The following is a 13,029-nucleotide window of genomic DNA, read 5'->3' as shown; positions in this document are numbered from 1 at the left end:
ATTGGATTAGGGCCCAGCCTAGTGACCCCTTTTTAACTTAATTACCTCCTTAAAGATGCTGTCTCCACATACAGCCACATTCTGAGTGATGGGGGGATTAGGATTTCCACATAGGAACTTGGGAGGGGGACACGGTTCAGCCCATGACAGACACTGACGGGCAGCTGCTCAGGGAAGGTGGCTCTCACAGTCATGCTGATGAGGTGGCTCACCTTTATCTGGGGCTTTCTAAGACTGGGCATAACCTGGAATCGCTCCGTGTATCGTCACAGAAATCTTATGAGGCAGATACTGTTGTGCTACTTTGCAGATGAAGAAACTGAGGCACAGGCAGTTTAAGAAACTTGCCCAAGGGCCACACAGTCACTGACAGCAGAGATAGTTGTAAACCAGGCCGTCTGAAGCTGACGCCTGTGCTCCCCACCTCTGTACGACTCGGCTTCTGGAACGGGGACTTCTCCATTCATGGTGGCACGCAGTCTGGCCAGCATTCCGGAGTGGCCTGGAGTTGGCCCCACTCTCAGCCAGCTCAGCCTGCCGAGCAGAGGCGTCTGTGTCAGAGTGGGTGGGTGAGCACAGAGACAGCAGAGGAAGGACTGACCTCAGCAGCCAGGGCCCTCCTGCCTGAGGAAGGGACGGCTGGGGAGACGGGCCAACATGGCTTGTCCTCTCTGCTGCCCACTGGAACTTTCTGCAATGATGGAAATGTTCAGTGACCATGCTGTCCAGAGCGGCAGCTGCTGGCCATGCGTATCTCTCGAGCACCTGGTGACCGTGCTGTCCAGAGCGGCGGCCACTGGCCGTATGTATCTAACGAGCACCTGGTGACCATGCTGCCCAGAGCGGCGGCCACTGGCCATGTGTATCTAACGAGCACCTGGTGACCGTGCTGTCCAGAGCGGCGGCCACTGGCTATGTGTATCTAACGAGCACCTGGTGACTGTGCTGTCCAGAGCGGCAGCCGCTGGCCACATGTATCTATCAAGCACATGGAATTGGCTTGTGTGTACAGCCAGGAACTAAAAGTTTGATTTCATTGAATTTTAATTAATTTATATTTAAATAGCCGTGGGTCCTTAGTGGCTACCATTTTAGACAATGTAGCTCAGAGCACGTTCTCAATTCTGAAGCCATCCTCGACATCTAGTACGAGTTCTGGACACTTCAATTTGTTTTTTCTTTGAGACAAGGTCTCATGTTGTCACCCAGGCTGGAGTGCAGTGACTCAGTCATAGCTCACTGCAGCCTCAAACTCCTGGGCTCAAGAGATCCTCCTCTTCGTCCTCCCAAGAAACTGGGACCACAGGTGTATCCCATCACACTTGGCTAATTTTTTTATTTTTTGTAGAGATGAAGTCCCACTATGTTGCCCAGGCTGGTCTTGAAGTCTTGGGGCTCAAGCAATCCTCCTGCCTTGACTCCCAAGTAGGTAGGATTATAGGCGTGAGCCACCGCACCCAACCTGGACACTTCATTTTATTTTGATTCCTTTAAAAAAAATCTTTTGAGTTTCTTGGTGGCACCTCGGACAAACCTTCTTTTAGGATGAGATAACCATTCTGAGTTCAGGCCGTACTGTGGGCAAGATCTTCTTCAGGTGTCACGCACGCCACCCACCAAACAGCCCCCCAGGTCGGTAACACTGCCGGTTTGGCTACGAGGAGACCACAGCCCCGGGACACTAAGGGGCCTGATCAAGCAAACACACGGCCAGCATGCAGTGGGCCGGGATCTGAAGCCACGTCAGTGTCTTTGGCACAGCAATGTCCAGTCACTGCTCCTGCTGCCCACGATTAGAATGCTCTATAATCTATGCAGCCGACATGGTCACCCCGGCCACTTGTAGCTGCTGGATCCCTGAAATGTGACTGCAACCAACCATGGACTCAAACTTTAAATCAGATTTATCTTCATTTACTTAAAATGTAACCGTAAATGGTCACACATGGCTTATAGCCAGCATCCTGGTATAGCCCACAGTCCATGCCCTTAAGCCACCAAGCTTTACTGATGGTAACTAAGAGCACCCGTGTGGGATTCATTTGCTTCCAGGTATGGGGTTTTCTGCTGTTGGGCCCTCAGCATCTGGGCAGTCAGTTCCTCTTCCCTGGGGCAGTCTCCCACTCCCCTGTGCAAAGCACGTTCACTCAACACCCACTGTGTGAGGGCTGGGCTGGCCAGGGCTGGGGGACCTGAGCCACCCTTCCCACCCAGCCACTTGTGCTACAGCAAAATCAGAGCTTCCCAGGCCTTCTGCTTTTCCAGGACTCCCCTGATACCCAGGCATAGAGGATATCAGTGCCTGCCAGCACTCAGTGGGATCAGAGGGCCTGTGGGAAGTCAGAGGTTGGCAGGGGGAGGGCTGGGTCCAACACAGCTCACACCGTGGACGGGGCAGTTCTGTGGCTGTGAGCTGAGGCCCCTGCTTCCTGGGCTTCATAAACACGGAGGCATCTGCATGTGTGCACTGATAAACATTTGTCATTACAGAATTTAAAAGTCATACTGTATATTGTAAAAAAAAAAAAAAAAAAAAATGCAAATATTAAGAAACATTTCTGCCGGGCACAGTGGCTCAAGCTTGTAATCCTAGCACTTTGGGAAGACGAGGTGGGTGGATCACTTGAGGTCAAGAGTTCAAGACCAGCCTGGCCAACATGGTGAAACCCCATCTCTACTAAAAATACAAAAACTTAGCTGGATGTGTTGGCGCGTGCCTATAGTTCCAGCTACTCAGGAGGCTGAGGCAGGAGAATTGTGTGAACCGGGGAGGCAGAGGTTGCAGTGAGCCGAGATCACACCACTGCACTCCAGCCTGTGCCACAGAGCAAGACTCTGTTTCAAATAATAATAATAATAGCATTTCATGTAGATAGTAACCCAGAATCTCCTTTTAGAGGAAACCACTTTGAGTTTGATATATATTCCTCCAATTTTTTTCTATAAAATATTAATGTGAAAGTGTATGAATGTATTATCTAACAAAGGAAGAATCATATATATATATATTTTAATAGAGGTGGGGTGTTGCTATGTTGCCCAGGCTGGTCTCGAACTCCTGGGCTCAAGTGATCCTCCCACCTTGGCCTCCCAAAGTGCTGGAATTACAGGCATGAGCCACCACACCCAGCCAGTGAAATCATATTCTATATGCTGTCCTATAACTTCCTTTTTTTTCACTCACTTATGTATGTATCCAAAGTGAACTGAGAGGCCAGGTGCATGACTCATGCCTGTAATTCCAGCACTTTGGGAGGTGGGCGAATTGCCTGGGCCCAAGACTTTGAGACCAGCCTGGGCAACATAGTAGGACCTTATCTCTACAAAAAATACAAAAATTGGGCATGGTGGCATGTGCCTATAGTCCCAGCTACTCAGGAGGCTGAAGTGGGAGGATCGCTTAAACCTGGGGAGGTCGAGACTGCAGTGTTTGTGCCACTGCACTCCAGTCTGGGCGATGGGAGTGAGACCCTGTCTCAGAAAAATGTAAAAAAGTGCTTGCTGCTGTTGTAACCAAGCGAGTTATAGAGAAACACCACACTTTGAGACAAATTGAGGAGTCCTTTATTAGCCGGCAACCGAGAGGCAGCTAATGCTCAAAATTCTCTCGGCCCCGAGGAAGGGGCTAGTTTTGTTTTTATACTGTGGTCTAAATAGGGGAGGGGGGAGTTTAGCTGAAACAATTTTTACAGAAGGAGAACTGGCAAAAAGTTAAAAAATTAATTGGTTACAAAAGCAGTTACAAAAAATAAACAGTTCCAGGTGCAGGGGCTTAAACTATCACAAAGGGATAAATGCAGGGGCTTTGTGTGCCATCCAGTGCGTGTGTCCCCAGGAGCTGCTAGTGCAGCTCGCCTCAATATCTTATCAGTAAGTGCATTCCTGGACGTGCTTTGAGTCAGTTTACACTAGTTATGCCCTTAAGGGAGGGAGGTAAAGGGGGCTGCAAGTGAAGAAACTAAAATGGAGTCTGTCTGGCTGTCTCTGCTAGGAGAGAGTCACTCAGGTTAAAACAAGGTAGGGCATCACACTGCCTGCCTACAGTCACCCCAGGCGCTGGGAACACAGCTGTAAGTAACAAGACAGCTCAGCCACCTCTGCTGTCAGGCCATGCCTGCTGGGTGGAGGTGACAGAGAACACACAAATTGATAAGGAAATCGCGTGGTCTCTGGTTGCATTGGTAGTGAACTGCACACTAAAGCGGGTTACCCTTGTGTCTGCAGATGCTGAGCCTCGACGCCTCGGCCATGGTCTACCCGCCGCAGGAGGTGTGTGGTGCCGGCACCGCGGCCATTTTGCAGTTCCTCTGCAAAGGTAAAGCCAGGCCACTGCCTCCTCCCCTCACTGAGGAACTATGACCCCCACGGCCACCCTGTGCCAGCCCAGGCTAGGGAACAGCAGAGACAGAAATGGCCACAGTGCCTACCTGCTTGGAGTTCGAGGTCTGGCAGGGGAAACAGGCAAAACAAATGATTACACAGGGAAATAGTTACAGACTGTGGTTATGGGAGTACAGTGGCGCGGCTGATTTAGGTTGGGGCCACAGGGAAGGCCTGTCTTTGAGAGTGTGGCTCCACTGACACGGAGTCATGGTTAAGATCTAGAAAAAGCAGAAAGCTGTTCCGCCAGTAGGTGCATATGGAAGGGCCTTGATGGGAAGTTTGACAGAGAGAGGGCCAGTGTAGCTGGAGTGAGGAAGCAGAGAGAAGAGAGATGGGGGAAGCCAAAGACAGTGCCCGGGCCCAGTGTCCAGTGGGAGAGCGTGTGATCAGTCATTAGGTGGCAGGGAGGAGAAGGGATTGGAGAAGGAAAGAAAGAGTGCAGGACAGGGGACCAGTTAGGAGGCTGTCGGGGTCATCCAGGAGAGACGCACAGCAGAAGGAGCTAAAACCCAGAGCCAGCACTGGCTGGAGGCGGGAGGAGAACAGGATGCCCTGTCAGGCTGGAAGTTCTTAGCTAGTGGTTCTGATCACCTATGGGACTTTCAGAATGCAACCAAGACACACATGCCTATGACTTATCATGGCCATTGCAAAACAGTGGGGAAGGATGGTCTTTTCAATAGCTGATTGTGAATCAACTGGATGTCCCTGTGGAAAAAATGAACTTTAACCTCTTCCTTAAACAGGAAGCAGGCAGTACTCATTATAAAAGATTGGTACCTTAGATTTAATTAAGGCCAGACATGGTGGCTTGCGCCTGTAATCCCAGCACTATGGGAGGCCGAGGCAGGAGGATCTCGAGCCCAGGAGTTTGAGACCAGCCTAGGCAACATGGTGAAACCCTGCCTCTACAAAAAAAAATGCAAAAATCAGCCAGGCGTGGTGGCATGTGCCTGTGTTCCCAGCTACTTGGGAGGCTGAGGTGGAAGGATCACTTGAGCCTGAGCTGTGGTCATGCCACTGCATTCCAGCCTGGAGCAAGATTCCAACAAAGCCATACCCTATCTCAAAAAAAAAAAAAAAAAGTTTAATTAAAATCAAAATTTCTCTTCCTCAAAAGATACCATTTAGGGAAAGAAAAGGAAAGCCGTAAAGTTAGAGATGATATTTGCAATACATATATATCCAACAGAGGACTGGGATCTGGACTATAAACAGAAATCCTACAGATCCACGAGGAAAAGACATTAGCAAAAGACTTGACTAAGAATTTTTACAAAAGAATATCCACACGGTGGCTCACACCTGTAATCCCAGCACTTTGGGAGGCCAAGGTGGGCAGATAACCTGAGGTTAGGAGTTTGAGACCAGCCTGGTCAACATGGTAAAACTCCATCCCTACTAAAAATACAAAAACTAACTGGGCATGGTGGCAGGCACCTGTAATCCCAGCTACTCAGGAGGCTGAGGCAGCAGAATCACTTGAACCTGGGAGGCGGAGGTTGCAGTGAGCTGAGATTGTGCCACTGTGCTCCAGTCTGGGTAACAGAGCAAAACTCCATCTCAAAAAGAAAAAAAAAAAGAGATGATATACAGATAACAAACAGTATCTGAGAAAAGTGCACAACATCATTTTAGTCAATGGGAAAATGCAAATTAAAGCTGCAAAGAGATACTTTGACACGCCCACTAAAATGGCCAAAACTTTTCAATGGAAAAAAAAAAACAAAAAAACTTCCTGCTGACAAGTCAACCAGAAATAAAAAACAAAAAATAGGCCGGGCGTGGTGGCTCACGCCTGTAATCCCAGCACTTTGGGAGGCCAAAGTGGGCGGATCATGAGGTCAGAAGATCGAGACCATCCTGACTAACACAGTGAAACCCCGTCTCTACTAAAAATACAAAAAAAATTAGCAAGGCGTGGTGGCGGGCGCCTGTAGTCCCAGCTACTCGGGAGGCTGAGGCAGGAGAATGGTGTGAACCCGGGAGGAGGAGCTTGCAGTGAGCCAAGATTGCGCCACTGCACTCCAGCCTGGGAGACAGAGCAAGACTCCATTTCAGAAAAATAAAATAAAATAAAATGGCCAAAATTGAACTGGCAATACCAAGAATTAGCAAAGATGTGGAGCAACAGGAACTTCCATATACTGCGGGTGGGAATGTAAAGTGAAAATTACTTTAAAAGTTATTCTCAATATCTACTCAAGCTGAACATTTAAATCTCCTGTGGCCCATGAGTTCCATTCCTAGGTACATGCCTGTATTAGTCTGTTCTCACACTGCTGTGAAGAAATTCTTTATAAAGAAAAGAAGTTTAATTGACTCACAGTTTCACATGGCCGGGAGGCCTCAGGAAACTTACAGTCATGGAGGAAGGCAACTCTTCACAGGGCAGCAGGAGAGAGAATTAGTGCCAAGTGAAGAGGGAAGCCCCTGATAAAACCATCAGATTTCATGAGAACTCACCCACCACCATAAGAATAGCATGGGGGAACTGCTCCCATGATCTAATCACCTCCCACGAGGTCCCGCCCCCAACACGTGGGGATTACAATTCAGAGATTTAGGTGGGGACACAGAGCCAGACCATATCAATGCCCATCGGAAATGCATATGAATAAATGCCAAAAGCCATGTGCAAAAATGTTCATAGCAGCACTATTTATGCCAGTCCAAACTGGAAACAGCTTTAATGTCCATCAGGAGTAGAATGGATAACTAAACTGTTTTATACTCATGTGTGGATACCACACAGCAAGTGGAAAGAATGAGCCACTGCTCCTTCCAACAACCTGGATGAGTCTCACAAACAGTGTGGAGTGTGAGAAGCCATTCACAAAGGAATACGTGCTCCTATCAGTCACCACAGAGCTTTGAAGCAGCACTGGTTCCTGGTCATGAGAGTGTGTTCACCTTTAAACATTCATCAAGCTCTGCATGAAGATTCTGTGCTCTCGGTTGGCCCAAAGGCAGTGAGTTACCTCAATTGATTGCTCACAGTCAGTTACAGATTTAAGTCTTTGTTCTACTCTTTCCCCTCTTCTCACCGCTGCACTTGACTAATCTTAAAAAAAGAGAGAAAGATTTTGTGCGCTTTTCTATATGTATGTTATATTTTACTTTAAAAGAAAGTGGAGGGGGGTGGCTACAGTCATAGCCACCAGGCCACACATATGCAAATTAGAGTCTTTGAGCAACAGGTGATTCCAATATACACCCTGGCCAATGGCTGAGCTAGCTAGACCAAAGCCTTTATTTTCTTTAAAAAGATTTTGGGGCTGAACAAGGTGGCTCACGCCTATAATCCCAACATTTCGGGAGGCCAAGACGGGTGGATCACTTGAGCCCAGGAGTTCAACATGGCCAACATGGCAAAACTTCATCTCTACAAAAAATGCAAAAATTAGCCCAGCTTGGTGGCACACCTGTAGTGCCAGCTGCTCGGGAGGCTTAGGTGGGAGGATTGCTTGAGCCTAAGAAGTGGAGGTTGCAGTGAGCCAAGATCATGCCGCTGCACTCCAGCCTGGGTGACAGAGAGAGACCTTGTGTTAAAAAAAAAAAAAAAAAAAAAATTTTGGGCTGGGCTTGGTGGCTCACGCCTGTAATCTGAGCACTTTGGGAGGCCGAGGCAGATGGATCACCAGAGGTCGGGAGTTCGAGACCAGCCCGACCAACATGGAGAAACGCCGTCTCTACTAAAAATATAAAAACTAGCCAGGCGTGGTGACGCATGCCTGTAATCCCAGCTACTCAGGAGGCTGAAGCAGGAGAATCGCTTGAACCCAGGAGGCAGAGGCTGCAGTGAGCTGAGATCTCGCCACTGCGCTCCAGCCTGGGCGACAGAGCAACACTCCATCTCAAAAAAAAAAAGAAAAATTAGCCACCACATCTGGCTAATTTTTGTATTTTTAGTAGAGACAGGGTTTCACCATGATGGCCAGGCTGGTCTCATACTCTTGACCTAAGGTGATCCACCCACCTCGGCCTCCCAAAGTGCTGGGATTACAGGTGTGAGCCACCATGCCCAGCAAGAAATAATTTTTTTTTTGAGACAGAGTCTCGCTGTCGCCCAGGCTGGAGTGCAGTGGCGCAATCTTGGCTCGCTACAACCTCCGCCTCCCGGGTTCAAGCGATTCTCCTGCCTCAGCCTCCTGAGTAGCTGGGATTACAGGTGCCCACCACCACGCCTGGCTAATTTTTGTATTTTTAGTAGAGACGGGGTTTCACCATGTTGGTCAGGCTGGTCTCGAACTCCTGACCTCATGATCTACCTGCCTCAGCCTCCCAAAGTGCTGGAATTACAGGCGTGAGACACCATGCCTGGCCAAGAAATAATTTTTCAATTTACCTAAACTATGTAGAAGTATACATATATATGTAAAATTTGTTTTTTGACCTTTTTAAAAACATTAAAGAGGCTGGGCATGGTGGCTCACACCTATAATCCCATAACTTTGAGAGACCAAGGCTGGAGGATCCCCTGAGGTCAGGAGTTCGAGACCACCCTTACCAACAAGTGGAAACCCTGTCTCTACTAAAAATACAAAATTAGCTGGGCGTAGTGGCACTTGCCTGTAATCCCAACTACTTGGGAGGTTGAGGCAGGAGAATTGCTTTAACCCAGAAGGCAGAGGTTACAGTGAGCCGAGATTGCGCCACTGCACTCCAGCCCGGGTGACAGAGCAAGACTCCATCTCAAATAAATAAATAAATAAATAAAAATAAAAATAAACATTAAAGAAACCATAAAAGATATCATATGATGTGATTCTATGCCTTGCTTTTTTTTCTCTCAAGAAAAGTCTTGGGTATTTTCCTGTCTCATAATATAGTTTGAATGTCCCCTTAAACTGGTCACAGGATTTCATGTGGTGGCACCTGTAGCTTCGTAGCCATCCCTGTGGTGAACTTGGAGGGCATTTCCAGTTTCCTGCTGTTCTGAACATTTGAACCGACACCTCTCTGTCACCGTGTGCACTTTCCCCTAGGGTGGGTGAGAGCGCACGAGCGCCCTAGGGTGCCTGGGAAGAGGTCCCACCAGTCTCCATCCCATGAGGAGTGGCTGGGAGGACCTCTCTCCCCCTTCACAACCTGCATAACACGCAGTATTTTCTTAAAGAGTCTGCTAATCGGATGGATAACAAGAGAGCCCCTTATTATTCTAATGTCACTTCCTTGATTCTGTGAATATTTTTCATACGTCTCCTGCCCATTTTTAGTATTTCTTGTGACGTGACTGTATCCTTCCCATGAGGGGAAAAAAGATAACTTTGAGTACATCAAAACTTAACAACTTGTTTACCCCGGAAGGACACCATCATCAAAGTTAAAAGACCAGTTACCACCTGGAAGAAGATAGTTACAATATATTACAGACCTAAGGTTATTAACTGCAATATATAAAGAGCACCTACAAATCAACAGGAAAAAGACAAACAGCCAAATAGGAAGTGAGTCTAAAGTATGAACCCTTTGAAATTTTACAGGCAAAACTACACATGGCCAGAGAAGGAAAGCTTCTTGCCCAAGGTCTCACATTCAGGGAATTATTGGTAGAGCTGGATCTAGGACGCAGGTTTGACTTCTTATCTCAGGCTTTTTCATCACCTCATTCTCACTTGGATGGTAAAGAGGTGGAAAGTGTAGCCAGTACCCATTGACTCACTCCACTGACATTTACTGAGCACCTGCCACATTCCAGGCCCAGGGCTAGGACCGGTGAAAAACACGGAGCGCCCAGGCTAGGGGAGAGGAGAGCAGTGGCTGAGTCAGGGTGGGGCCGGCTGCCCTGGCAGTGGGAGCGGGTGTCTCTGGGTCCCTCAGCTGTCTCCTCCTTCCTGGTCAGCTTGTGTCCCCTCTCTTACAGAGTCAGGGCTGGAATACTACCCCCCTTCTCAGTACTTGCTGCCAGTTCTGGAGCAAGATGGAACCGAGAACTCTCGGGACAGCCCTGATGGGCCCACGGACAGATTCTCAAGAGAGGAGTTAGAGTGGCAGGTAAGACAAGCCAGCCTGCTGCATGCATACATGTGTGCGTGTGTGTGTGCGTGTGTGTGTGCGTGTGTGTGTGTGTTGAGGGAGCTGGGAATGGAAGGGGGCGGTGGTTCAGAGCTGCAGCTCCCAGATTCCTCCATAGAACTAGAACTGGCCCCCTGACGAGTTGAACTGCTTTTTCTTTATTTTTTTTCCATATAACGTCTTTCTTTCTTTGTTTTTTATTATTTTATTTTATTTTATTTTTTGCCTTCAAGCGTCTGTTTAACAAAGCACATCTTGTACAGCCCTTAATCCATTTAACCCTGAGTTGACACAGCACATGTTTCAGAGAGCACGGGGTTGGGGGTAAGGTTATAGATTAACAGCATCCCAAGGCAGAAGAATTTTTCTTAGTACAGAACAAAATGGAGTCTCCTATGTCTACTTCTTTCTACACAGACACAGTAACAATCTGATCTCTCTTTCTTTTCCCCACATTTCCCCCTTTTCTTTTCGACAAAACCGTCATCGTCATCATGGCCCGTTCTCGATGGTCGCTGTCTCTTTGGAGCTGTTGGGTACACCTGCAGAAAGGCTGTCACTTCACCCTTGGAAGGTTGCACAGCGGCCAGGCAGAGGCCCTCCTCACTTCCCAGACAGGGTGGCTGGGCACAGGGGCTCCTCACATCCCAGACAATGGGCGGCCAGGCAGAGACGCTCCTCACTTCCTAGACTGGTGGCGGCTGGACAGAGGCTGTAATCTTAGCACTTTGGGAGGCCAAGGCAGGCGCCTGGGAGGTGGAGGTTGTAGGGAGCCGAGATCATGCCACTGCATTCCAGCCTGGGCAACATTGAGCACTGAGTGAGCGAGACTCCGTCTGTAATCCCAGCACTTCAGGAGGCCGAGGCAGGCAGATCACTCGAGGTCAGGAGTTGGGAGACCAGCCTGGCCAACATGGCGAAACCCCGTCTCCACCAAAAATACAAAAAGCCAGGCGTGGCGGTGCGTGCCTGCAATCCCAGGCACTCGGCAGGCTGAGGCAGGAGAATCACGGGAGCCCAAGGCAGGGAGGTTGCAGTGAGCCGAGATCACGCCACTGCACTCCAGCCTGGGCAACAGAGGGAAACCGTCTCAAAAAAGAAAAGGAAGGAAGGAGGGAGGGTGGGAGGGAGGGAGGGGTGAACTGTTTTTTCAAGGCCTGCTGTGGCAGCCTCACCCCACCAGCTTGCCAAGCACAAGCTGTGCCCTGCTACTGTCTGTTCCCTGAACTAACCACGATCCTTCCCTCTTCAGGGCCTTTGAACAAGCAGCTCCCTCTGTCTGGAATTTCCCCACTCACTTGTCTTATCCTTCAGTTCTTTTTTGTTTTTTTTGTTTTTGTTCCTTTTTTTGAGACAGGGTCTTGCTCTGTCACCCAGGCTGGAGTGCAGTGGTGTGATCATAGCTCACTGCAGCCTTAACCTCCCGGGCTCAAGTGATCCTCCCGCCTCAGACTCCCAAAGTGCTGGGATTATAGGCATGAGCCACCATGCTCAGCCTCCTTCAGTTCTCAGTTTAAATATTACATCCTCTGAGAAGCTCCAATCGAGGTCAGGTCTCCTGTTGTGTGTTATCAGAGTGCCCTGCACAGTTCCTTGGTAGCACTTACCACGGCGCTAAATTGATGAGGAACTCTATGGGAAATGATCTGTCTCATGTCTGTCTCCCCTGCTGGATGAAGCTTTGTGAGAATAGGGATTGTGTCTGTAATGTTCATTGCTATCTCTCAGCAAATACTTCTGGACAAAATGCTATTCACTGTCTGGGACACACACCCACCATGCTCTGGGTCTAGTGAAGGAGTCAGACACGCACATGTGTGAGCACCAGTGACAGGCTGGCCCTGTCAGGTCCTGGCGACAAGCTAGCACAGGACAACACAGAGGAGAAAGCTCAAAGGGTTTGCCACATTAGCCTGGGTGCACCCTCTGCCCCCATCCCCAAGGCTCACGATCCAGGGTCCTCTGCTGGCTGGTAGATGGGGGAGGCCATCACCGGGCAGGAGTGCCAGCTGCCGAGCATTTGGCTTCATATCTTCCACTGACTCTTAATCTCTGGTCCCTAGATGCCACCCTTTTCCATTTTCCACGGCTGCTGGGAATGCATTTGGGATTTTATTATTATTATTATTATTATTTTACAGTTCAACAAGAATTAGAGAGGGAAGGAGAAGGCTGTATGGGAAAATTGTGCCAGTTCACGTTCTCAGAAAATATTTGCAACACAGTCACTTGCTGAAGAATTCGTAGATTGAGCATAGAAAGAACTCTTTCCGCCAGGCGCAGTGGCTCACGCCTGTTAATCCCAGCACTTTGGGAGGCCGAGGCGGGTGGATCATGAGGTCAGGAGATCGAGACCATCCTGGCTAACACAGTGAAACCCTGTCTCTACTAAAAAAACAAAAAATTAGCCGGGCGCAGTGGCGGGCGCCTGTAGTCCCAACTACTCGGGAGGCTGAGGCAGGAGAATGGCATGAACCCGGGAGGCGGAGTTTGCAGTGAGCTGAGATTGCTCCACTGCACTCCAGCCTGGGTGACAGAGCAAGACTCCATCTCAAAAAAAAAAAAGAACTCTTTCCAATGAGTAAGAAGAAAACCATCCCAATAGAAAAAATACTGGGAGGCCGAAGT

At 48.8% G+C, this 13,029-nt stretch overlaps 1 protein-coding gene across 5 annotated transcripts in view; it reads left to right on the top strand.

Moving 5' to 3' along the window:
* LRSAM1 (leucine rich repeat and sterile alpha motif containing 1) overlaps positions 1-13,029 on the top strand; it is a 51,929-nt gene that overhangs the window by 12,293 nt on the left and 26,607 nt on the right. For 4 of the 5 annotated variants that reach the window (XM_055271005.2, XM_063635800.1, XM_063635801.1 and 1 more), the window contains 2 exons: positions 4,225-4,315; positions 10,250-10,380. In XM_055271005.2, the coding sequence (XP_055126980.1) occupies positions 4,225-4,315; positions 10,250-10,380 (222 nt within the window). Of the gene's footprint in view, positions 1-4,224; positions 4,316-10,249; positions 10,381-13,029 lie in introns of those variants that run through there. The other variant, XM_055271010.2, reaches the window with a different exon arrangement.

This window comes from Symphalangus syndactylus, chromosome 3 (genome assembly GCF_028878055.3).
Source record: "Symphalangus syndactylus isolate Jambi chromosome 3, NHGRI_mSymSyn1-v2.1_pri, whole genome shotgun sequence".
NCBI classification, from domain to species: domain Eukaryota; kingdom Metazoa; phylum Chordata; class Mammalia; order Primates; family Hylobatidae; genus Symphalangus; species Symphalangus syndactylus.
The sequence above is the reverse complement of the archived record's forward strand: the minus strand, read 5'-3'. Positions and strand labels throughout refer to the sequence as shown.